The sequence below is a fragment of the Sarcophilus harrisii genome, chromosome 6 (assembly GCF_902635505.1).
Source record: "Sarcophilus harrisii chromosome 6, mSarHar1.11, whole genome shotgun sequence".
NCBI classification, from domain to species: domain Eukaryota; kingdom Metazoa; phylum Chordata; class Mammalia; order Dasyuromorphia; family Dasyuridae; genus Sarcophilus; species Sarcophilus harrisii.
This window is the reverse complement of record NC_045431.1, coordinates 135,879,480-135,906,881: the sequence shown is the minus strand read 5'-3', so window position 1 is coordinate 135,906,881 and position 27,402 is coordinate 135,879,480. Positions and strand designations below refer to the sequence as shown.

Genomic DNA, 27,402 nt, shown 5'->3' with positions numbered 1-27,402 from the left:
TGGTAATGTTTCATATTCTCAACCTTCCTTCTTTTACAAAAATCAAGCAATTAAAATTGCTATGGATAAGATTTTATTTTCAGGAAGGCTGTCTGATTTTTAAAGACATGTTGAAGGGATAATGACTCTGCTCCTTTGAATCCATTTTTAGAAATGAATTTGTGAAAATTGCTGTACAATGAAGCAGGATCAGCATTTTATTTATTAATTTTATTTACTGTTGATTAACATTTATTGAGCAGATGCTAAAGTCAGACTAGAGATACAAAGACACGATTACTTCATGGAGCTTATACTCTAGAAGGGAATGCAATATGAGTATAGGCTTTAAAAAACAAGGCATAATATGAAAGGAAAAAAATTATAATACAATTTTACATGTGTACATTTAAAAAAAGAGGAAGATAAAACGATGATCATATGGTTTAAGTCATCTTTCTTCATCTTCCAATTGTTCAGCATGAGGAATTCCTTCCATAATTTTGTATTCCACAGAAGCTCCTTTTAAATAAAAACTATTTCAAAAGTATTTCAACATTTACAAATAAAATAAACATTTTGGTACCATTCTAATCAATTCTTTACTGAACTAATAACTTGTTTCCTATTCATTTATCCAGCAACATTAGTGGCATATTGAGAGAAAACAACAGTAAAGTTTAACTAAACTATGATTGCAGTGGTTGGAAAAAATGCTAAACTACATCTAAATGTTGTGAAGAATCTGGAATGCTCACGATCCATAAAAATGAAATTATTGAGTTTTACATTCAGGTGCGTCTTTTCCTGAAGAGCTCTGCCATTGATGCATTAGAGATTCTGTATTTTCTTCTCCTGGAGTTTGAGTCTCTGTGAAAGAAAAAAATCCCAAACACCTAATTTTAGTTATATTCAAAACACTATATTACATATATATGTACCTACAATCAAATTATAATTGTAAGAGAGTTAAAGGGAAATTACAAAATTCAGATATTAGTTCACAGAAAGTTTCTAGTCCAGTTGGGGTATGAGACACACTGAAAAGTCTAATTCATAATTATACACGGTTAATTTTTTAGAATAAACTGTGGGCAAAGGCTGTGACTAATCAAAGAAAGCTTCTGAAAGTTGATATTGGGGATGAGATTTAAAGGACATGAGAACAGGATATGTATTGACAGAGATATGTCCAGGGAGGAAGTAATATAATATATGCTAGATGAAATGATGACAGTTGGTGGAGTTTTGAGTTTCACTTGGATAATAAATTTATAGATTTCAGTACAGGAGTGACAGGAATACATTTCCAGGTAAGAAACTATTTAAAATGCAGTATTAAACAGGGGAGAGAGTAAAGGTGGGAATGAGTACTATAATAATCCAATAAGGTCATCATGAGAGTTGAAATTAGGATTGTAGCAATGCTCATGAAGCAAAGAGAAAGGATATGAAAGGTTTTGTGCTCCGTGTCTATGTAATTCTGGGCAAACTTCAATCTCTGTGGGCCTCTATTTTCTCTTTGGGGAATCTACTTTCTGCCAAATTATCACCTGAAGTGATTATCCTGTGATCTAGGCTCTTAATAGATTAGCTTAATGTGATGCAAAGTAGAAAGAAAGTATCAAATATAACTTCAAGATCATGAAAATGGGAAATGAGGCAAATAAATGATGATGCTGCAGCTAGTGTTAGAAAAGGTGGAAGAAAAGCTAGTTTAGGGACTCAGTTTCAGATTCATTAAGTTTCAAAATATTCATGGAAATGTCTTAGAAGAAGTAGATGTCTGGTGCTCCAAATGTCAGGCTAGAGGTGCTGCCTTGGGTGTCATATACTGAGAGGGTGGTAATAACAATAACTGTCAATTAGATGCTTTATACTTTACAAAGTACTTTATATACACATTATCCTATTTAAACCCCACAACCTTGTGAAGGAGGCAATATAGTTATCCTTGTTTTACAAATGAAGAAACTGAGGTTCGGAAAGATGACCTCCTTATGTCTGTTTGGGATTTAAATCCAGGTATTCCTGATTCCAAATCCAGTATGTTTTATTGCTTTGAAGTCATTGGAATAAACGAAATTGCCAAAAGAAAAGAGAAATGACCTCAGGACAGTTCATTGAGAAATACCTACATTAAAGGTAAACAAAGAGGGGCAATCAAATAAAAATGTTAAAAGCTACTAAAAGCCGAGGGAAAAGAAAAAAAAAATACTACTGTATTTGACAATTAGGTGCTCACTGGTGATACCAGAGATAGCAGAAACTATAAGGGTTTGAGAAGAATGAAATTGCTATGAGAAGAAAGGGAACAGATCGAAATATACAATCGAAATCTCAAGAGATTCATAAACTTTTGTTTTCCCATTTATCTGTACCATGATAAATTGAAATTCACCTTTTATAAGATTACTTGTAGAACTGAAAGCTACTTCTGTAAGAAAAAAAAAATAACACAAGTTAATAGTAGTCAGAAGCCCACCACTGAAATAAACATCCCTCTTGGTCAATTTATTTTATAGTCATTCAAAGTGATTACCTTTATATTATCTTTGTCCCAAAAAGCTTGCTAAATAAATTATTTAATATAATGAATCAACTGAGCATTACAGAGGATGTTTGAATTTGCCATAACACTTTTTTCTCAGACCTAAAAAACCCTACAATGCTTTAACAGTTTATTTGTACATTTAAAAAGTGCTAATTACCAATGCTTCTTACCTATCTATGAAAGCTGGTCCAACAGAATTTTTACTTAGTTATTATAATGAACTCAATTAACTATATATATTCTTGGAAGCAATAAAATCACATTTAAATCACTATTAATTTATATTCTCATTAGTTTTTATGTATCTTCCTACTGCTTAAAAAGAAATGTTAAAAAATCCCCCAAAGTGTGACTGTTTTAGGAGATGGTCTATTATTTTTAATTTTAAGACTATTTTGTCATCCCTTCGTAGAGATGATTCACAATTCTTTTTAGCTCTTTTACTTAAATTAGCATAATTATTAGAGGGTATGTTTTAAGGAAAAAATAGTATTTATAGCTTCCATTTCATTATGCTATCTTTTTTTATACAATGAAAAGTTAGTGCTTTGCAAACTTTAAAGCATTTAATTAATTTGCATTTGTTGATTGTCACTAATAATAATCTTAATCTTCAAAGAATATTCAAGATCTCATAATCTTAAAAGTTGTTTCTCTATACATCAGGGCGAGGAAAGGGTATTGAGAAGATAAATAACATAAATGAATCCCCACTGAGTTGACCATCTTTTGCTGTGTCTATTCTCATAAGGTCAAAAACATAAAATTTCTTGCATGGTATTGTGAATTTGCTTGCTCAAAATTCTTGTCTAAATTTGCCATTTGAGGCCAAATAGTTTTTTAAAAATTACCATATCTTAACCATTGTTTCCCCTTTTCCCTCTATTGTATTACATACCTGGGAGTAGGCCTAGGCCAGAGTTATCAAAATAGTTATTAAGACAAGTGACTGGTAGAGACTTGGACCGCCCATCATATGCCCAAGATTTTGGTGAATCCTTTGGCAAAGTTTCCTGTGAAATCTGCTCTTTATTCAGAGGTGATGTGTATTGTTTCTTTAAGGATGTCATTTCTGCCAGTTTAGGAGATTTTGGAGAATGGACACAACTAAGTTCTTGTGCTTCCTTTTTAAGGGCTCTCTCTTTCCATTTTTTGACTTCTCTGAGAAGATGAAAATTGTGGTTTAGAAAGAAAACAAAATGGGTAAGTACATAGAAATGACACTGAAATGAAATGTATCTATATTTATATACTAACCTCTCAAATGCACTAATGCTTTATAGTCCAGAAAATGAAAATAAACTTCTACTGACTAAATAACAGGTTTTACTTCTATCCCTTTGTAGACTTCTGAAGTGATAGACTAGTCAGTTAGTTCACTGTGATTAGCTCTTTTAAGTTACACATCTGTAGGTTACTGAACACAGAGAATTATGTTCTCTTTAATATAGTTTCTTATTTTCTTTCTTAGGAGATATGAACCAAAAAGGCAGTAATCCTAGAAGAAGAATGTTACATCATTGTGTCCTTTTTATAGAGTAGATAAGGAATGGTCAGAAATTGTAGATAAAGTGAGTCAGAAGCAGACTATTTTTTAGTTTTTCCGGAGTAGAATCTTAATTTTATCAAAAGTGTTATGTGATGAATTCTCAGTAGTATTTTGAAGTTATGGAGTGCTAAAAGATAAAAGTTCACCACATAAATCAAATTGTACAAACATTTGTATAGTTCAGGGACAGGCATATGAGCTCCATATACAGTGATGACAAAGAAAGAGATTTAATGCCTATTTTTAAACAATTTAATTATTCTTTTTACACACCTAATTGAAAACAGTAAAAAACCTATAATTAATCATGACCTTTTATTTCAAAAAGAAATAAATAATTAAAATTTAAATTATAATTTCCTCTAAGATTTAGTATATTGCATGGAATCCTTTGAACTGTTTAAATTTTAGACTAGACTAGACTAGAAAGGAAGAAAATATCTTTGAATCTTAAAAAAGAAAAAAATCAGTGTCAGATCAGACACAGTACACCCCCTCCTCCTCCTCCCTGTTTAAAAAATGGAACCTTTATTTAATTAAATATTTCATGTTCTAATCATTCAGGACAGATTAAAAGGACATATAGGGTGATGTTAAAAAAAAAAAAGGCAACATCATTAAAATAACTAGAACGTCAATATTTAGCCCAAGTTTCTAATCTATTGTTGTGGACTATTCTTACTAAAGTGCAGGTTCTATTTTTCCCCATGGTAATTCAATTTTATGTTACATAAATTTCAAGAAGATTAAAATATACTTTGTAAAAGAACTATATAGAAAAGGATGATTACTTTAAAAAAAGGCAATTAAAAAAAGAGTAGAAGACAGATATGGTTTTAATAGTCACCCAGATAACCCAGGAAATAGAAGAACTAATGGGAAAAAAGAGTTAATAGGAAAAATAAATGTCTTTCTGGTCCAGTGGGATGTTGCACTTGGGAGTCTGGGGAAACCTGGAGTGGATCTATAAATATATGTGACCATACATACTACAATTCCTAAGTTTCCTCAACTGATGGCATCTACCTCACAGAGTTACTGTGAAGATATTGTCCTCCTTCAACATATCCCTTCTTCCTCTTCCCAGAAGGTTTGTTTATGCTTCCCTTTACTTTGTTTATAAATAAGTAGCTTAGTATCAAATTACACTTTGAAAACTGCTAGACCAGATGGTGTCTTGATTTAACATTGGAAGGTTCAATTTAACATTGGATGGCTCTCTTACAAATAAAGAGTGTGAATTCTGGCATACTAAGATTGTCTGTGAAATGGTTGACTTCCACCCTTACCCCTTACACAATAGAATTTGGAATAGAATTCTAGATTATACCCAATATTTGCAACAAAACCGACTGAACTGAACCCAGACATGATAAACACAATGAAGCAAATCTATTTTGCGTGCTCTTACCTTGACAGCTGACTCTGATGATTTGTCAGATACTCATTCTGTTTCTTTAACTTGCTAATCTCTCTCTCGAGCCTCACACGGTCTGCTTTCAAGATCAGTGCTTTTGTGCTCTGTATGATACCACTACCACCTCCACAAGTCAGTGGGGCGTGTGAAGCCTGAGCATGACCAGATGGCTCTAATACTAGTGAGGGAAACAAAAACATTGAGCCAGAAATGAGAGATGCTTTGTGTTGTGCAAAGATAGGATTCAAAGAAATCACTGGTGGAGTTGAATTCCACTATGGAAGCATAAGAGACTTTTCCTGCTCTCAAAGACTTGACAGTCTAGTAAAAATACATATAAGAACATACAAGGTCTTTCCAAGATTCACTGGGGCTAATCTCGGGAGGAAAGCACTACTATTAAAAAAGGATTGAGTAAAGGGTTTTTTGGTTTTGTTTTTCAGGTGAGAATTTTGCTTGGATCTGAAGAAAGTCGGGAAGTAAAGATAAGGGGTGGAGAGAGTTCCAGGCAATGGGAGATAGAAAAGGAAAATGCCCAGAGCTGGGGAATGAAGGGTAAGGGTAATGTCAATGTGTCATAGAGTACACAAGGAATAAGAAGACTGGAAGGGAAGAAAAGGGTCAAGGTATGAAGAACTTTCAAAACTAAAAAGAGGAATTGATATTTGATCTTGGAGTGACCACTGGAGGACCACTTGGAGGAAGCCATTGGAGGTGACATGGTCAGATCTACCTTTAGGAAGAACAAATTTTCAGCTGAGTGAAAGATGGATTGGCATGGATAGACACTCATGGCAGGGAAATCAACCAGCAAGTTACTGTTATAGGTTAGAGAGGAGGTGATGAGGGCCTAAAAGTAGCTGAAATATGGCAAAGAGTATACAAAAGATGTTCCTAATGTGGAGCAACATGGGGAAGGAAGGAGAGTTTGAGATTTCTTACCTGCCAAATCTGAAAGTCTTTTTTTTAACTCCAATATTTCACAACTTACCTGCTGAATGCAACACTGTTGACCCACCCCCTCCTCCTGGATTTTTATACTGCTTTTCCCTCATTTGCCTTCTACCTGTCTGACTAACTCTTCTCAGCCTCTTTTGTTGGTCACCAATAAAAGGGTTACACACTTAACTATGAATATTCCCCAAAGTTCTGTCCTGGGGCCTTTTCTCTTTCTATATTCTCTCTCATGATAACCTTGTGAGTTTCCAAGAGTTTAATTATCATTTTTATGCAGATGACTTTCAGAACCAGTCCCAGCTTTTCTCCTGAACTACAGTCCTGTATCACCAACCATTTATTGGACATTTCAAAGTAGTTATTCCATAGATCTTAAAATCAACAAATCTAAAACAGAACTTCCTTACCTCTGAAGCCCTCCACTTTATTATTTCTGTCAAAGAAGGTGCCACCATTTGCTGGGCATTATGCTGGATTCTTCAAGGTTCTAATTAATACCTTTTTAACCTCTTTTGCATCTGAGCCATTTCTCCACATACTTTAGCTCAATTATCCTTACTTCTGGCCTAGATTATTATAATAGCTTCAAATCTCTCTATTCTAATCCACATTATGCACTGCAGCTGAAATAATTTTTAAGCATAAATCGATGTAGCCTTTCCTACTTAACAACTCTAATGGCCTCCTAATTACTGTCTTTAGGACAAAATATAAACTTCTCTATTTAAGTTCTATACAATCTTTTCAGCCTTGTTTGACACGACTTCTCCCTTCTTTCACTATGAGATAAAAACTAGCTTGGCTTTCTCTGTTCCTTAACATAAGACCCTTATTTCCTCTCTCATGACTTTATACTTGGCATCTTAGCAGACTGGAATGAAAGCCCTCCTTACCTCCACCTTATAGAGTCCCTGTCTTTGTTGAAGATATAGCTGAGGCTGCATTAAGCTTTTATTGATCTTTCCCAAAGTACCATGGATTTAACTATTCTGAACATGTGCATACTAACTTTATATTTATGCTTTATGTTTTTATATGTACCTGTATCTCCCAAGTAGGGATTATTTTCATTCTTTGTACTTCCCAAATCCACAATGAGAGGTGCTTAATAAATACTTGATTGCTCAAATGTACTTAAATTTCATAAGAATCTTATTAAATAGGCAGTAAAGCTATAATAAACTAAGGAAAACAATACCAATTCAAAAGTTCAAATAGAGATGACAACAGAATGGTATAGATTACCTTATTGTTGGCCATTTAGAGAAATTAATGCAATTTTTAAACTTTAGCATTTTTCAGTATCATAGCAGCCTCCTGAAGTAGACATAAAAATCTAACCACATGAAGGATATAAGCACAACAGAGAAGTGATCAAAATATTCTGTACTTACTTGAGGTATTATTGCATTGTTGTGCTCTTCTAAGATTTTCCTTCAGTTGGCTTATAATTTCTTCCATGTGCTCTATTATAGCAGTTTTAGAAGCAATTCTAATAAAAGATCATAAAAGAAAACAAATAATAAGTAAAAACACCAGTCCAAAAAATTGTCAGTAAAACAGCAGCAATGAACTATGATGGTAGTAACCCTGTGCTGATTACATGAAATCTTTTTAATATTATGGGACAAATTCTTTTGATATGCTTCCTGATATGGTTTTCTATTGGCTCTTTTCCCCCCCCTAGCCAAAGGATATTGTGGGTTAGTGGAAAGTGAGCTGGTCTTGAAGCCAAGAAGACGAATCTCTGATGACACTTATTCTTTGTGTGAACTTAGCCAAAAATCACTTATGTTCTAGGCAACTCATTAGAACTATTAGTTCTAAAGAGGGTGTTGCATTGGTAGAGAAAGTTCCTCATAGAAAAGTTCTCCACACTAAGTCATAAGAACAGTCTTTTATTATGCCTTTTTCAGCCCAATTCCTAGTAAAGTACAATCTGCACTTGTATGCTCGACCTTTTCTTCTCACTTGAAAAGAAAATTCAAAATACCTTAGTTTTAAAAAATTTTTAAAAACTAGTACCAATGCCAAAATTTACAAAATTATACGCTTTATGTAAAGAAAAGAAAGACACGAAGAATGACATCTAATTGACATTAAGCACATTAATCATTAGCTCTTAGCAAATGGTGGCTAGGATAATCAATCCTACATTTGAGTACATTTGAGAATTACAAAAAAGATTTTTCTGTTTAACCTGCTGGATCTCTTTAAACTAGGGAATGGCATATTTTTTTACTTCTTCTATATCACATTAACTAACCGGTATGCCCCCAAGTGTTGCCCTGGGCAATCACTAGTGTAATTATTAGTTACAATGGATTCAATCAACATCTTTATGAAGATAAGTCCCATATCCCACCATCTTCTTTTTATTTTTTGAAGGTACTCAGCTGATCTAATCAGTTGCTGGACCTTGTCATTTCTACTTCCAGATCTTCTCTTGAATACTTTCTACATTTTGTTGCTGTTGAATTGTTTCAGTCATGTTCAGTTCTTTATGACCCCATTTAGGGTTTCTTTGGCAAAGATAATACAATGCTTTGCTATTTCGTTCTCCAGCTCACTTAACTGAAGCAGAGTTAAATGACTTGCCTGGTGACACTCAGCTAATAAGTGTCTGAGGCCAGATTTGATAAGTCTACTTCAGGTCCAGTATTCTACCCATTAAACCACCATACTGCCCCATCCTGACCTAGAGTACTGTTACAGTACTCTACTTGGTAGAGTAGTAACAGCCTCCCAGTTGATCATTCTGACTCAAGTCTTCCCACTCCAAGTTATCCATAGCGGGAGTGACTTTCCTAAAGTATGGGTCTGCTCACATCACTCTACTACTCAATAAATGCCAGCAGTTTCCTATCACATCTAAAATCAAAAAGTTCAAAGTTCTTTATATCATGGCTTAGACCAGGGATCCTCAAACTATGGCCCATGGACTAGATGCGGCAGCTGAGGACGTTTATCTCCCTCACCCAGGGCTATGAAGTTTCTTTAAAGGCCCACAAAACAAAGTTTTTGTTTTTACTATAGTCCGGCCCTCCAACAGTCTGAGGGACAGTGAACTGGTCCCCTATTTAAAAAGTTTTGAGGACCCCTGGCTTAGACTGACCTTTCCATTATTATTCCATGTCATTTCCATTTATATTCTACAGTTCAGATATTTTAGCCTTCCTGCTGTTCTTCATACGTGGCATTCCTTCTGTACTCAATGTGCTTTTGCAATGACTACCTCTATGACTGAAATATTTTATCCTCATCCTTGCCTCTTGAGTTCCTAGTACACTACAAAGTTCAATTATAGCACAATATGCTACATGCAACCTTTCTTGACCCTCTTAGTTGATGGTTCTCTCCTGATATCCTCCATTATCTTTATCTATTTTTTGTATATAGCCGAATAAACACAAATTTTTTTTTCTGATAGCATATATTATATACAAGCTCTTGAGTGCTGGGATTATTTAACTTTTTTTTTTTTTTTTTGGTATTAGTCATCTAATATGCATCTGGCAATATACCAAGCAAGTACTTAATAAATGCTTGCTGACTGATATTTTGGAAAATCAAGTAATTCTAACTTGGATGACTGGGCTAAAATACCCTTTGAGAGAGAGATTTAATCTCTAAAAATAAAGGGATACACAACAATCAAGGGAAAAAAAAAACTTCTGAAAGGGAAGAACTAAAGGCAGCAGCATAAATATCTAGGCTTAATAACATGACACATTCTAGAAAAAATTTTAAAATACCAGAAGTGATAAGAAGATGAGACTATCTCCAAAAATAAGAAGGCAAATTCTACCTATGACTTGGTCTAAGGTAAATATGTATTATAGCCAAAATCAGAATTAGTCATTGTCCACAGTACAAAACTAGTAATTCATGAATTGCTAGCTAGTACTTAATGATAGAGCAAATAAGGTGATTGTCACCAGCTTTTATTATAGAAGGACATGAAAATGTAGTAGATGTAGTTCTTGAAGTGATTTGCAAATCAGATGAAAGTCATCAGTAAAACTTTCTAGGTATTTTAAAGATAGAATTAAAGCTTCTAACTTTAAAGAAAAATATGATTGTGCTCCATGAAGAATGTGAACAAACTAGTATTAAAACATGATTTTTGTGCCTCTAGGATTATGATAATCCAAAAAGAGACAATCATGATACAAATACATGTAGTTGGAAAAAAGTATGAAGTATTTAAAAAAAGCTCTACAACCTAAAATTGAAGATGTATAGCTAATGATATATACCTGGGCAGCTCAGAGGTTCAGCTACAAGAGGACTGGGCCTGGAGTCAGGAAGACTCCTCTTCCTGAGTCCAAATCCAGGCTCAGACACTTCCTAGCTGTGTGACCATGGGCATCTCACTTAAGCCTGCATGCCTCAGTTTCCTCATCTGTAAAATGAGTTAGAGAAGGAAATGGCGAACCTGTCCAGTATCTTTGCCAAGAAAAACCCAAATGACAGGACTGAAAAAAATCACTGAACAATATATGGATACATACACTGAACAATGACATATAATTTCAGATGTTAAGACTAGCTTCCTTATGTAAAATAAAGCAAGTTATGACCAACATTACTTATATTGGCCTGAAGATTTGTTTAGGACTCATATTCTTTATTAAGGTATAAAGCATTTTTTTTTTTTTTTTAAATAAGCCACATCTCTTTATACAATCAATAAAAAATACTTAATGGTTCCCTTTTCTTTTACCAGTTATGAGAGGTTAATCCTTGTGTCTAAAAATGAAAGACCATTAAGACAATTTTAAGTCAAGAGAAAAAAACAAAAACATACTCTTTTTCAAGTTTCTTGGACTCATTCAATTTTTCCATGTTTAACTTCACGAGTTGCATCTTGAGATCATCAATTTCTTTGCTGGATACAGCTTTGATGTCCTTTTAAGAAATTTAAGGTGGAATAGAAATTAAAACACAGAATTTAGGAATAGCTAAAATTTCAAACATCACTAAATAATAGATGTCCTGCTACTTCACTGAAATTATTAATTATTTAAATGAACATTTTAGTTGAATCTATAACAGGTATTTAAAAAAAGAAAACACTCCATTAAGATTCACATGGAACAGGAATAGTTATTTTTGGAACTAGTAGTAATATCAATGTATAATAGATATAATACTTTTTTTTCCTTTTCCCCAAGTGAAAATGTAATTGGAGATGGGAAAAGGTGGGGAAGAGAAACACACAATGGAGGAGGAAAATTAAATGATGCAAATGGGATGTCCAAGTAGAAATCTATACAGCAAGGAGGCAATAGAGGTGGATCAGGTGATACTTGAATCTCCTTTGCATCTGAAGTGGTTGAAGGAATCAAAAAAACATACCCACTATCACTCTCCCCTCCCACATACTTATACATCCCTATATCCACACATCCTTACTCCCACATATACCCTCCCATACTTTATCCAACAGAAAATAGGAGGAAAAACACTTAAGGGAAATTCCCAATAGAAAAAGAGGATTTGGAAATGAAAATACAGTTGATTTTTAAAGAAAACTGTTTCTGGCCTTTCATGGAAAAGGACATTTTAAAAATAGAGCTGCACACCCTCCGAAAAGTTGGCTATGCGTGGAGACAGCTCACCTGACTTTGCACTGTTGGTTGTTGACTTCGAAGTTGTTTGTTACTCCCAACTTTAGACACTTCAAGATTTTTCTGCATTGCCTTTATTTTCTGCTTGTTTTCTTTGTCTTCATGAAATGCAGTTTCTTGAATTTCCTATTTTAAAGAGTTTAAATAGTAAACTTTACCTTATACCTCTTAAGAAACATTTTAATGTCAAGTTTACTATTTAAACTTAACCTGACAATATGTTCCATTTGGTAAGTATTTTTAAATAACTTTTTGGCATCAGTTCAAGAGACCAAATTTAATCTATCTGGACTCCATTATTCTTTTTCATATAAAGAAGTCATTTTTAAAAATTAGAAGCAAATAATTGTACAATATTTCAAAGTCTGATTCTTTTTGTACAGCAAAATAACGTTTTGGTCATGTATACTTATTGTGTATCTAATTTATATTTTAATGTATTTAACATCTACTAGTCATCTTGCTATCTAGGGGAGGGGGTGGGGGGGGTAAGAGGTGAAAAATTGGAACAAGAGGTTTGGCAATTGTTAATGCTGTAAAGTTACCCATGCATATAACCTGTAAATAAAAGGCTATTAAATAAATTAAAAAAAAAAGTATACCTTAACCCCTAAAAAAAAAAAAAAATTAGAAGCAAAAATGCAGGAATATAAATTTCTATTACATGATTTAATATATGAATAAGACATAGTATAGCTATATATACCATAGGTACATATTTGTTAATAAGAGTATAAATTTCCCTTAAAAAGTGGCTTTCTATCTAATAGAATATTGTAGCTAATTCCATTTATTTTATATATGCTGTTAACCAAAAACCAGTATCAGAAGTCCATAAGGCAATGTATTGCAACTACTATAACTTTAGTACTATAACTATAACTATAACCAGTTTAGTAAACTGGTATACTAGAGTTGTCACGATCAAAAATGATATTAATTTTTATATTTACTCTTTCTCCCCCACAAAATTACAGTGCATTTAAAAAAACCTCTAAATCTCAACTTGTTTTAAAACCCACTTGTTTTACATAAATTTCAAGGGCAGTGAAATAAAGGAGTAATTAGATTAAGAAGTATAAATCCAGGAAAAATCAAGTTAATTTATTGGCTGTTGGTTGACATCAACTGTGATATGTAATACTGGTTCATTAGCATAAGATTTATTATTTTTTCCCTCAGGCTAATTCTTGCCCATAAGATTATAGTATATAAAGACCAGTTCATTCTATTCAATAGGCCAATTCCTTTATGTTAAAAAAAAAAAAAAAAAAGCAATTCTCAAGACTAATTCAAAATAAGTTTAGGTTTTAGAAAAGTTTAAACATAGACCTCTCTGTGCTATTAAGCAGGAAGCACAATGGTACATACATACATGCACACATACATATATACACACACATTTATATTATAAGAAAATATTAAGGGGTCTCCTAAACTTGTCTTTTTGAGTTGCCATATTTTGCAGGAAAACTAGATCCATTATTTGTAGTAGGTCCTGAGTGTGTCAAGGTTGAAGCTCCCCTGCACTGATATAATGTGTTGTCTACATGTTCAGCTGGACTCCCTGTGTATGCTTAAGAATGAAGACAGCCAGCCAGTCAGTCTGCACTAGGTGAAGTTGCTGCTTGTGCAGCAGGGATCTTTGTAGATAAGAAGACCATCCTATCTTCATAGTTCCCAAGGAAAAAGAATGTGGCTTTTGCCATCATCTTGCTCCTCTCTTTTTTGGAAAGGATTCTGCTCTTTTCCTATCTTTACTGCACCTTCCCACCTTTACTCCGTCCCATGCCACGTCCCTTTAGGTGGAGTTCTGTTTCCTTTTCTTTCCTTTGTTCTACTATCATAAATATGAAAACTTCTGAATGGATCATGAACTCTTTGGGTTCCACATGCATGTTCATTTCTCTTGTAAGAAAACTAGTTTTCACCTAATTTTTAGAAAGTTGCGACTGCCTGTTGACCATGTAAACATATAAATACTATATACATACATACATACAATTGCTTATATATTTTAAAGAAAATCGTGTAGGAATATCACTCTCAAAGTTTGTTTTTTAAAATACCTTTGTGGTTTGTCTTGTGTGACTCAATTTAAGATCACGTTTCATATTTTCTCCTATAGTAAGAGTATCCAGACCATCCAGTGTTAGATGGGTAGTTTGGACCACCTTTAACATTTCTTCATTCTTGTCCTTCATTTGTCTCAGTTCAAGTTCCCATTCTTTACATGCAGCAGCACTTCTGTCTTCAAATTCAGATGATTCATTCATCATAGCCTATTCAACACAGTTCAACAAATGTTTGTTAAGTGCATTTTGTTAAGTGTATATTATTAAAAGTTCAACAACACTGTGTGATGATCTACTTTGAAACTTTGCTCTTCTCAGAAATACAATGATCTAAGACAATTCCAAAATTGAACATGATAAACAATGTTTCTCCACATCCAGAGAAAGAACTATATACTCTTAATGCAGATTAATTAAAACGTGCTATTTTTATTTTTTTTCCTTTCAAATGGTTTGTTCTGATTCTTCTTTCACAATATGATTAATGTGGAAATATGTTTAATGTGATTGTGCCTGTACAACCTATATCAGATGGCTTGCCATCTTGGGGAGGGATGAAAAAAAAAATGGAAACCAAAATTTTACAAAAGTAAATGTAACTATATCTATATATAAGTGGAAAAAACAAAACAATCATTTGTAAAGACTGAGTTAGCATCCTGGATGCCTTAGAATCAGCTGGAGTCAGGATAAGCAAAAATCTTTGGTCTTTAGAGGTAGAAGTGAAGGGAATGGACACAGGAATCTCCACACCTTTTTTCTCTTCCTCTACTGCCAAAAGTTAACTCTGGCTTGTATTACTCCACCCTCTAATACCTCCTACAATTCTCTGTATACACCAACAGGTGGAGCCAGCACAGAATAGTGGGAAGGGCCATTTTCCAAGCATATGCTAATAGAGTATTGTCCAATTGGTAACTGGCCTCAAGGGCTCAGTTGTCTGACCCCAGTGCATCAACTCAAGAGTTTTAGCCCTTTACAACTATTAAGGGGAAAAAAATTCAAGACATTTTCTCCTGAACATACACAACAAAACAAAAGAATTTCTACCCCAGAAAGCTTATCATTAAGGAAGTCAGATGCATACAACTGTACTGATAAAATAAAATATTAAAATAATCAATGAAAGAAATTGATAGATGAGATCTGCAGAGTGATGTGGATATCAGTAAGAAGACAGTACAAAAAAATGGATCCTGAAGTAAAATGGATCCTGAAATAAATGTCAGTAAGGGAGTTAGGGTGGATAGTGGAGTCCACTTCGGGGGGATGAACAATATATACAAAGGAACCAAGAAAGAGATTAGGGAATAGTAAGGGTCTTGAAAACAAGGCTAATGAATTTGCATTTTATTTAGAGGATGATTAGGGAGGTTGAACAATTTTTATAAGTTAACAGCAAAGACAAAATCTGAACCCATGTTCTTTGCTTTCAAACCCAAAACTTCCCATATTGTTTCATCATTGAAGCCAGAAAATTATCAGCCATTCATATTTCAGGTCCTTGCTGCAAGGAACTGAAATATGAATGGCTGATAATTCTTTCTAAGATTTTCAACAGTGAAGGAGACAAAAGAAAGATTTCCACAAAATATGTGGAACTACAACCACGATCTTTCTTTAAGGGACACATGAGCAGAGAAAACATCTACACTTGCATGTATGAGGATGTGACCAAGTGTTTCAAGTGGCCATATCCATATATGGGTCACTTTAGCTGCTGCTAAGGGGATCATAATGCCATCTCAATAACCATCTCAACTAGTAGGATTCAAGAGGGCTAGAAAGGACTAATTACTGTGTACATGGTTAATGACAAGCTAAGTCTTAAGTGAAGTATAGTATTGTATTGTAGCCAGTGCCAGAGTATGGACAAGCAGCACTAATGAAACTAAATTTCTAATCCAATCCTGTAAAGAACCAAACTCATGGATGGTGGTGATTCTGTCAAGGCAGACCAATTCAGGAATCTGGACCTTTCTTCTTATTTTCCCGTATACCTTAATTCATAATGAGAGTGCTATATACTCTTGTTACACCATTGTACCATTAAGCTTTGTGGGTAATGGAAGAGGTATGGTATAAAAAGAAGAAATCTGGATCTGGAATCAGAGACTTGGGTTTGATCCCTGGTTTTGTCACCTTTGGGTAGTTAACCTCTCGGTTTCCTCTTCTTGTGAAATAAAGGGGTAGTACAAGGTAATCATTAATGTTCTATAAGTCAATGCTCCAACAAGCTTCAGGCACCAAAAAAAGGGGGGGAGGGGAGAAACATTAAGAGAAAATGAGATTTATCCTCAATAGTTTGTACATGTGGAATTTGTTCCCTATTTTTAAAGACCATTAACTGCATTTATAATTGTTATACAACAAGCGATCATCTTCACTGTATTACACAGAAGCATATGTTGAACATAAGGCAAATTTTTAATTAGATATAAAGAAAAATGGGAAAAAATCATACTTACCTTTATTTTATTGTGATAAAAGTTATTCACATGAACAATCCTATCACTGTCCTCTTGTATTATTTTTTTAAGATTTTCCACATCAAGATGTGTGCTTAAGCACATTTCCAGGAACAAGATAATGTCTTTCTTTGCATTTAAAAGTTGTTGGAATTCAACTACCATGCTGTGGATATCATTTTGAGTCTCTGAAACATCCTTGAGAATTTGCTGTGTGGAGAAGAGTATTAATTTCTTAAGTTTTGAGAAGTCTTTGTAAACATGCCATCAAATTTCATCACTGTTCTAAATTATAAAAATGTAGGCAAATATCAAATGCCAATCTCTCAGACATTTTACTATTTTAAGATAAATTAAGAATATAATTCTATTTGGAAAAACTTAATTTAGTAATTTATAATACATATTTTTGGCAGACAATGTAGGTTATATTAAAGCTGTCTCCCCCCCAAACTCTAGTTGTTCAATTTTAAATCTGCCAGAAATGAGCTATTATAATGAACCAGTGAAATGATGAGGCAGATTGGAGAGTGAGCAATGAAAACTTCTATTTTTCATAAATACACAAAGCATTAAAAAATCCTTTTTAACAATTTATACCTCAATATGTAGATCCATCTTTTGGCTTAATTTTTTGTAGCTACTTAATTCCTGGGATCCTCTCTCAGCATGTAGTTGAAGATGCTGTATTTTAATAAACAAATCATTCTGCTTTTCTGCCTCCTCAATTAAGTTCTTTTCAAATTTGTTGATGGTGTTATGATGTTCTTTTCTTATGTCTATAACACGCTTTAACACACCCTAGCAGAAAGAAAAGGAAACAAATTAAGAAATGTGCTTCAGAAAAGATGTAATAAAAGCTTGTGACCATAGTGAAGTGGAGACCTTGTCACAGTTCTGGAGCAGAAAACAGTGCTTGTGGTCACTCACAGACCAGAGCACAAACCAGGAGAGTAGTAAACACCTCTCATTAGATCATATAATCTTGGGAGAATTGAAAACTTACATATCCCTAGAAATATCTCTGAAAGTAGCTTGCACAAATGTCTTGAAGCTTGAGACACTGTGCCCTTTATCCTGGAAGCAGAACACTTTAACAAAGAATTAAAAGTCAAGAAATAGACTGGAAAAATCATCAGACACAAGAAAAACTTCTGACCACAGAAAGTTACCATGGTAACAAGGAAGCTTGAAATACTCATTTAGAAAAATGTTTTGATAAAGTCAAAACACCAACATCCAAAGACTGAAAGAAAATTACAAACTGATCTCAGGCTCAAAAAAGATTTTTAAAATCAAGAAAGTGATGTTGAGGAAAATAGGGAAGACAAATGAGAGTGATACAAGAAAATCATGAAAAAAAAAGTTAACATCTTGGTAAAGTAGACACAAAAAATATTGAAGACAATAACACCTCAAAAACAGATTAGGCCAAATGATTAAAAGGGTACAAAAATCCAGTGAGGAGAAGATTGCCTTGAAAAGCAGACTTGACAAATGGAAAAAGACAAAATAGAAAAAGTAGAATTGGCCAAAAAGAAAAAAGGGGTACAAAAGTTCACTGAAAAAAATAATTCCTTAAAATTTTAGAGTTGAGCAAATGGAAGCTACTGACTTTATGAGAAATGAAAAATACAATAAAACGAAATCAAAAGAGTGAAAAAAAATAGAAGAAAATGTGAACTATCTCATTGGAAAATAGTTGAGAAAACTGACATGGAAAATAGATCTAGGAGAAATAATAAGAATTATTGTAGGATTTGAAATCCATGATCCAAAAAATAGTCTAGAAATTATCTTTCAAGAAATGATTAAAGAACCTGCCCTGACAGTCTAGAACTAGAAGATAAAATAGAAACTAAAATGAATATACTGATCACCTCCTGAAAGATATCCCAAAATGAAAACTCCCAGAAAAATTACAGCCAAATTCCAGAGCTCTCAGGCCAAGGAGAAAAGACTGCAAGAAGCTATAAAGAATCAATTCAGCTATGGTGGAGTCATAGGGTAATACAAGATCAAGCAGCTTCTACATTAAAGGATCAGAGGGCTTGATATGATATTCTGGAGGGCAAGAGAGCCAGAATTATAACCAAGAATCAGTTATCTAACAAAACTGAGTACAATCCTTCAGGGAAAAATAATGGATATTAAAAGAAATAGAATACTTCTTTGAAATATTCATGATGAAAAGACGAGAGCTGAATAGAAAATTGGACTTTTATATACAAGTTTCAAAAGAAACATAAAAAGGTAAACAGGAAAGGGAAATCATAAGGGCCTTAATATGGTTAAAATGTTTACATTCCTACATGGAAAGATGACACTTGTAACTCATAGCAATTTTATATTAGGGCAATTAGGAGTATTTATAAACAAAGGGTAAAGATTTGAATTGAATATGAAGGGATCATTTCTTAAATCTAACTACCCTACAGCAAAGCATGAGAGGAAAAGGATCAGAGAAGGGTGTGTGTGTATGTGTAACAGTAGGGAGTGCAGATTAGTGGAAAAATAGTCAGAAGCAAAGCACTTTCGAGGAGGGACATGCTATAAGAGGAGAGAGAGAGAAGTGTGAAGAAATAGGATGGAGGGAATACATTTAGCAATCATAGCTGTGAAAAAAAAATTGAAGCATGTTTCACTGATAAAGACCTTGTGTTTCAAAAGAGAATTGAATCAAATTTATAAATAATGAGTCATTCCCCAAATGATAAATGATAAAAATATATGAAGTTTTCAGATGAATTAACCAAAGCTATCTACAGACGTAAGAAAAATGCCCTAAATCATTACTGATTGGAGAAATGCAAATCAAAACGATTCTGAGGTACTACCTCATATCTATTAGATTGGCTAATAGGACAGAAAAGGAAAATGATCAATATTGGAGGGGATGTGAGGGAAAAAAATGAAACATTAGTGAATACACTGTTGGTGGAGTTGTGAACTGATTCAACCATTATGTAGAACATTTGGAACTATGTCCAGGTTTTATAGTATATCCTTTGCCTTACATTTTGTACTGAAAAAAGGGATTAAAAAACAAAAAGGAAAGGACCTTTATGTCCAAAAATATTTATAGAAGATCTTTTCTGTGGCAAAGAATTAAAAATTGAGGGAAAGCCTATTAATATGGGAATGACTGAACAAATTTGGTATGTGATTATGATGGGATACTATTGTGCTATAAGAAATGATAAGAAGGATTCTCTCAGAAAAATCTGGAAAGACTACATGGAATGATGCAAAGTGAAATGTATTGTGTAAAAAATAACATTTATGTAAGATAATTGATAAGCTGCGAATGACAGTTATTTTCTACAATATAATGATTCAAGACAACCATGAGGAGAATTGCTAACCATTCCCAGAGAAAAAGTTGGTGTCTTGAATACAGATTGAACCATACTTTTAAAATTTTCTTTCTTTCTTTCTTTTTGAAGGGTCCTATGTTTTTACATAACACCATTAATATGGAAATATGTTTTGTATAACTATACATGTATAATCTATATCGAATTGTTTGTCTCTCAATAAGCATATAGGGAGGGAAGGAAAGAATCTGGAATTCAGAGATTTAAAAACGAGTACTAAAAAATTGTTTTTAAATGTAATTAGGGAAAAATAAAATACCTAATAAATGTTTTAAAATTCTTTTAAAAAGAATTGTGTGATAAGGAGAACCTCCCCTTTTTTCTCCCCCACCTCCCAGCCTGAAAAGCTTTAATGTGAAAAGAAAAGAAAATAGGAGAGAGGGAAATCCTGATGGTTGAATGAATAGGGAAGAAGGAACATAACCTATAGGAGTATACAAAAGAAAAGAGTTGGGTCCTCTAAGAGAAGCAATTACTTTTTTTTCCTCCTCCAAGGAAAAATTTAATCCAAATCACCATTTGAATCTACAAACACTATCAGGTCAGAAGCCACTGAGGAAGTGTCAGAGGAAGAAGAGATGACTAACAGTTGTTGGCGATTCCCTTTTGAAGAGAAGTCTTTTCTCTTTGTGGTGCATATTGCTACATTATGACAAGAAGACCTGCCAATCTAGATGACAGTCATCTATTTCGCCAGAGGAATATAGAAAGCACTGCTAAAGATCACGAAGCATTTGAGTAGGAACCTGAAGAGTACCATTCCCTAAAAGTCAAGAAACTAAAGACCTTGGTGACACAAACTATATTTTCATTACTGCTAGACATTGAAAGCAAAAACTTTAGAAGAGGAGGGCAACTTTAGCAGGTGAACAATTAATAACACATAAGAATAGGATTTAGTCTCTTGAAATATATCAATGACTGGCTTCTAGCCAGTGACTGAATGGGCCTAATAAAGGCTGGAAAGAATGTATTGGTCTAGATGAGTCTTGCATTTTTCATCAAATGACTAAACTGAAAAGGAAAGAGGAGAGAGAAAACTATTTGTCTAAGAGAACCATGTGCGATACCATATGATAAAAGCAGCATAGGAAGAACAGTTGTAGGGTTTCAGGAATACCCAAAAGACAAAATTTGGGAAAGGAACCAACAATGAAACTTGGAAATGGAAAAAGGAACCAGCAGTGCCTCAGATGTCTTAACAAAATAGACAAAAATTAACAAGCCTGGTGAACTAGAAATTTTAATGCAAGGAATTGACATTGACTCCCAAACTACTAATTGGAACTTAATGGAATTAGAGCCATGATTAGAATATGGTTCTGGGAAGGCTATGCCTTATTTAAAAGAAACAGGTAAAGAGGTGGGGAGAAGGGAATGGGCAAATAACAATCTTTATCAAGAAGATAAACAAATTTGAGCCAAGAGAATGGGTAAAGACCAGTGGAAGATAGGAACAATATTATAATTGCAGCACACTACAAAAAAGAATGTAGAAATAGATGAGGAATTTAGGAAATCAACCACAAATCTTCCATGGAAGCACGATATAGTAGAAATGAAGGCATTTTCTGGACATCTGTTGGAGTGCTCTGACAAAACCAGAGTACCTAGTAACTTCTTGATTAAATGCCAATTTTCAATAATATGGAATAAGGGTATTACAAGAGTCACATTTTTTAGGAGGTTTTTACTGACTCCTTTTTTTGTTTGTGCTCTCTCCCAATCACCTTTTATTTTCTAGATTATGTACTTAAAACACAGCTTTAGCCCCAGACTTCATCTCAGAATGAAGAAGAACTAAGTTCAAGTCCTATTTGAGTGATACTGGCTGTGCGGGCCTAGACAGGTTTTTTTTTTTTTTTTTTTTTTAATTGAGTAACTTGATTTTAATTAAGTAACAAGCATTTATTAAGCATCAATTACGTGCAAAGCATTATGATGAACACTAGGAATACAAAGTCAAAAAGCAATATTAAAGGTTTTCATGAAAACACTTTTCAAATACCCAGGGGTATTGAATAATTTATTGCTGGGGTGAAAATTTGAGGAATGATTAGATTATTCCATTTCAAAATTGGTTGCTGAGGAGACAAAAGCTTGGGAATATGTTGGCATACAACCTGAATTTTGAGAAAGCAGATTTTAAGAGTTTGAGAAAAGGACAGAATTGGTATAAATTCTGTAGGGAATTATCACCTCAAGGATGGTAAGCCTACATAAAAAAACTTGGAATACAAAAAGAGAAACAATTCCAGTAAGAAAAAGGATGAATTACTTCAAGTGATGCTCAATTAAAATGTCACTAATAAACAACATAAGATAAAAAAAGAGAGATGTGTAAGGAAAACTGAAGCAAATGTTGGTAACAGCATGGTATGCCAAGTCAAATCAACAAGTATTCATTAAGCTCCTAAAAACCCAGTCCCTGCCTTCAAAAAGCTCACATTTTAAGGGAGAGAACATGAAAACAACTATTCCACAAAGGTCTTACTGCAGTTTTAAACTATTAAAATAAGACTTTTGGGACACCCTCCATACAGAAACAAGATATGTCTACAATAAATTGGAGATAATCACAGAGGGAAGGCACTTGGCATTAGGTGGGATCAAGAAATTCTGGAATTATAAAGTCTGGAAAATATAAGAATATATAAGATTTATATAATTATATAAGTCTGAAAAATAAGATTGAAGAAGAAAGTTCAGAACAACAAAAAGGGCTTTAAAGTGATACTGAAGAAGAGAAGATTCAAAGAAACATAGAACAGCTGTTGCTGATATTATATGGAATGATAAATAAAAGCAGAATTATTCAGATCTTTTTTTTTTTTTCCCCCACCAAGGAGAATATTTCTGGACTGGAAAGGGCAGAATAAAAAGTCAAATAAAGAGTTGATACCCAAGATAAACAGAAATAGGACGCTAAGAGAGTAACTAACAACTGTAGACATATAAGTCCTGAGAGAGCTGAAGGTAGTGAATGCTCGGTTAGTCAAAAACTCTGAAAGATTAGGGAGAAGAGAGAAGAAGATATGGAGAACTGTGAATTTTGAGAAGGGCAAATACTATCTTTATCAAAAATTTTCAAGGTGAAGAAAATGGAACCTGAAAACTATTAACCAGAAAGTGAACTTGACTTCGAGTTAGTAAAGTCTAGAACATAATTTTGGATGATTAGAACATCTAGAAAGGAAGCACTGATGACAAAAGTTTTCATGATACTAGATTTGTTGCCCACTCTAAAAAACACCCTTATTTATTATAAAATTATGACATATAGCAGATACCTCCAGTTTTTTCAGTATGCAAATGTTGCATGAGTGGAGATCATTATTACATCTCCGGTTACTTGCTAGAAGTTTTCCAATAACTTTTTTCTGCTGAGGCGTATGAGAAAGGCTTGTCTGAATTTTGACCTGAAGTTCATTTTGGCTTTCAAATGTCTTTTTCAAGTCAAGAGAAAGTCTGCTCAGAAACCCATAGCGATTTTCCATCATGGTATATTTCTTCAGAAGCTCCTAAAAAAATCAGAATCACTTAGTTAAGATATGAGTTTTATTTCAAGCAAATACAGTAAAGACTTTATAAACACTGGTTTTAATTTTTTCTGCAGGAGAAAAGTTATTAAAAAAACCATTCTTATTTTGAATCAACAAACAAAATTATGGAAAAGAAAATATCAGTTAGGTGTCAATGAATATAAACTCATTAAGTATCTCTCATGACCAAAAATTTAATATCGGTCAATGTAACTCCAGCACTGAAAAAAAAAATTAAAAATTTATCCCTCAAGCAACAAACTGGGAAAACATTTTCACAGTTAAAGGTTCTGATAAAGGCCTCATTTCCAAAATATATAGAGAATTGACTCTATAAGAAACCAAGCCATTCTCCAATTGATAAATGGTCAAAGGATATGAACAGACAATTTTCAAATGATGAATTGAAACTATTACCACTCATATGAAAGAGTGTTCCAAATCACTATTAATCAGAGAAATGCAGAGTTATTAAGACAACTCTGAGATACCACTACACACCTGTCAGATTGGCTAAGATGACAGGAAAAAATAACGACGAATGTTGGAGGGGATGCGGGAAAACTGGGACATTGATGCATTGTTGGTGGAGTTGTGAACGAATCCAGCCATTCTGGAGAGCAATTTGGAATTATGCCCCAAAAGTTATCAAACTGTGCATACCTCTTGACCCAGCAGTGCTACTACTGGGCTTATACCCCAAAGAGATACTAAAGAAGGGAAAGGGATCTGTATGTGCCAAAATGTTTGTGGCAGCCCTGTTTGTAGTGGCCAGAAACTGGAAAATGAATGTTATGGAATATTATTGCTCTGTAAGAAAAAGACCAGCAGGATGAATACAGAGAGGCTTGGAGAGACTTAGATGAGCAGAACCAGGAGATCATTATATACTTCAACAACGATACTGTATGAGGATGTATTCTGATGGAAGTGGATTTCTTTGACAAAGAGACTTAATTCAGTTTCAATTGATCAATGACGGACAGAAGAAGCTACAGCCAAAGAAAGAACACTGGGAAATGAATGTAAATTGTTTGCATTTTTGTTTTTTCTTCCCAGGTTATTTTTTACCTTCTGAATCCAATTCTCCCTGTGCAACAAGAGAATTGTTTGGTTCTGCACACATATTGTATCTAGGATATACTGTATAGGACTGCTTGCCATCTAGGGGAGGGAGTGGAGGGAGAGAGGGGAACAGAAGTGAGTGCAAGGGATAATGTTGTAAAAAATTATCCTGGCATGGGTTCTGTCAATAAAAAGTTATAATAATAAAAATAATAAAATTATCCCTCTATTTCTTAAGACAGTTTGTCTTCTGGCTTTGTATAAGTATCTTGCTAGTGGCAGATATAAGACTAATGAAATAGTGCAAATTATTTCTTTTACTGAGAGAAATCTAAGGCAGAGATTTTATTTGGGTAAATACTGTCAGAATAGATGCAAGGACAAATGTCATTTAGAATATTCTAGTTTTTTAAAACAACAATAGATATTACCAAGTACTTAGCAATGACATTATTATGTAACCTATGTACAATTAAACTATTAAACAAGGAAATTACTAAAGTGAATCAGCAAAGATTTTGACTAAGTTTCACATGACAGCCTTGGAGAATAAGGACTGGATGAAATGAATGACAATACAACAGAAGATGGAGGAAAACTGACCCAACTTAGTTTAATGAAAGCAGATTGAATTGAGTTTTAACTAATCATAAGCACAAAGCAAGTCAAGAGTTGCTGGGGATACTTAAAAACAAAGCAGAGTCAACACAAACTTGGACTGAAGAGACAGATATACAAGGAATAAATGGTTTGTCTGTATTCTTTATTATTTAGACGGCATCTGGAGTATTGGGTCTTGGTGTTATGTCTTATTTCTTTCCCTTAGTTTTTGCAAAGAAATATTTACTTCAAATATACAAACAGCTTAGTCTAGTTCCTATAGACAAATTAGTTGGCTTAAATGCCAAAGAACAATATGAACATTTCTACTAAATGTTTAGTGATTGCATTTTTCTCACATTAAATTTGAGTTCAGTACTTCTGTAGGGCTCAGTGATAGTGAATATATCAATATTTAAACACAGAATTCAAGAAAACAAAAAGTTTTCAAAACTACACCAATGAAAGTGAGTTGTGAAGATGTAGCAACGGAACTCTGGAAGGGTACACTTGCATCTAGGATAGCAGGGTGCTTGTAGTTAAATACCTACTCAGTGTACATACTTGATGTAATGATGTGGTCAATCTAGCTGGCATATACTTAGGGTAATGGGGTGATGTGATGCTCTACAGATGCACATGCCCAGTGTGGTGTGGAGATATAGTTGTGCTGGGGTATTTAAGGGAGTCCCAGAGAGAAAGGGCTCATGCTCAGCCGCAGCTCTTAGCAGCAGCTCTCAGCCACAAAAGACTTCAGGTTCCAGACTCCAGACTCCATATCTTGGACCAGTTGAGTGGCAACTTTCCTGTCTCGTTCACTTTTCCACCTAAGACCAAGGACTTGGGCTGTTCCCAAGGCCCTCCTGAGAGTTAGCCTGGACTTTACAGAAGGAACACACTCAGTGGAAAAAAATAACTGACTATATCTTTAAAAAATTGCCAGATTTTTCCAGGATCTCAACAGTCTAAATTATCTAAATTAAATTTGTGGGTTATCTAAATTAAATATCGTGGTTAAGTAATTTTTCCAGGGATCCTCAGAAAACCAAAGGGTCCAATTTTATCTCAGATCATGCCATACATGTCAGATTAGCCACCATATCCCTTGTTGTCTCAAGACCAGAGTTCTCTGGGTTCTTCTTAAAGGGATTAGGAGTTGTCTAGCCTCCCTGCTAAAATTGAGGAGAATAGGATTATTTGTTTTCAAATATTTAGAAGTGAGCCAAATGGGAGAGGATTTAAAATTTAAAAGGGCAAGATTAGTAAATTGCAGGAAAACAGTTTTTGGTTCAGTAAAAGGAAGAAATCAGTAATAATAAGCATTATATAACAAGAAAATGCAGGTTCATGAGGCAGGTAATTTTTGAGAAAGTCTAGCAAAAGCTAGATTGAAAAATTTTATAATAATCAATAAAATATGCCAAACAATAGCTCTGAGTGATTAATGAGATAGCTGTCCAACTTTTTTTTCCATGTTCATTTGCTCAAAAATAGCATTAAAAAAAAGTGATAGCTTTCATTTACATATATAGATAGTTCTTAGACCACAGTCGTCAAACTTACTGCCTCCTGAGCCTAAGTCATCTTAAATAAAAATACAATACAACATAGATAAGATTTGTGGCACAGTGACTCATCTTCCTGAGTTTAAATCTGGGTTCAGACACTATCCTATTTCCCTCAGTTCCTTAACTGTCAAATAAGTTGGAGAAGGAAATGGGAAACTACTCTAGTATCTTTGCCAAGAAAATCCCAAATAGGGTCAAAGAGAGTTGGACATGACTGAACAAAAACAACACAACATGGAGTAATTTTTGGTTTTCTAAGACAATAAATGGTTGCAGGGATCCACTGACTTAGACTATAGTTTCAGTTTCTGTATGTACCCCTTTAGAGGTAAACTAAAGTTACTCAAAAGGAAAATACTGTCTTAGTAGTTTAAATTGTTGACACTTACGTTTATCTGTAAGTATTTTTCTTTAAGACTTTCAATAGAATGTTGTTTGATGTTCTCTCCTGTATTTGCTTCAATGTTTACTACCTCCTTTGGCTTCTGTTGATCCTGTGGGTGAAATTTCAAGAAAATAAATTTTATTCATGTATTCATCAAGTCCTCCCAGTAATTGAATCCAATGTGGACTTTGTAAACTATCATTTTTTGGAACACAGACATACATGGGAGTTTC

The 27,402-nt window shown here is 33.9% G+C and overlaps 1 protein-coding gene across 2 annotated transcripts in view; it reads right to left on the bottom strand.

Annotated features, from left to right (window-relative positions):
- Nucleotides 1-220: 220 nt before the first annotated feature.
- Nucleotides 221-27,402, bottom strand: part of CENPE (centromere protein E) — an 89,503-nt gene continuing 62,321 nt past the window's right edge. For both annotated transcript variants that reach the window (XM_031943836.1, XM_031943837.1), the window contains 12 exons: nucleotides 27,174-27,278; nucleotides 23,300-23,530; nucleotides 17,233-17,433; nucleotides 16,633-16,842; nucleotides 14,159-14,371; nucleotides 12,081-12,215; nucleotides 11,267-11,367; nucleotides 7,851-7,948; nucleotides 5,494-5,677; nucleotides 3,432-3,694; nucleotides 2,381-2,416; nucleotides 221-849 (listed from right to left, as the gene is read on the bottom strand). In XM_031943836.1, coding sequence (XP_031799696.1) covers nucleotides 755-849; nucleotides 2,381-2,416; nucleotides 3,432-3,694; nucleotides 5,494-5,677; nucleotides 7,851-7,948; nucleotides 11,267-11,367; nucleotides 12,081-12,215; nucleotides 14,159-14,371; nucleotides 16,633-16,842; nucleotides 17,233-17,433; nucleotides 23,300-23,530; nucleotides 27,174-27,278 — 1,872 coding nt within the window. In that variant the 3' untranslated portion in view covers nucleotides 221-754. The remainder of the gene's footprint in view (nucleotides 850-2,380; nucleotides 2,417-3,431; nucleotides 3,695-5,493; nucleotides 5,678-7,850; nucleotides 7,949-11,266; nucleotides 11,368-12,080; nucleotides 12,216-14,158; nucleotides 14,372-16,632; nucleotides 16,843-17,232; nucleotides 17,434-23,299; nucleotides 23,531-27,173; nucleotides 27,279-27,402) is intronic.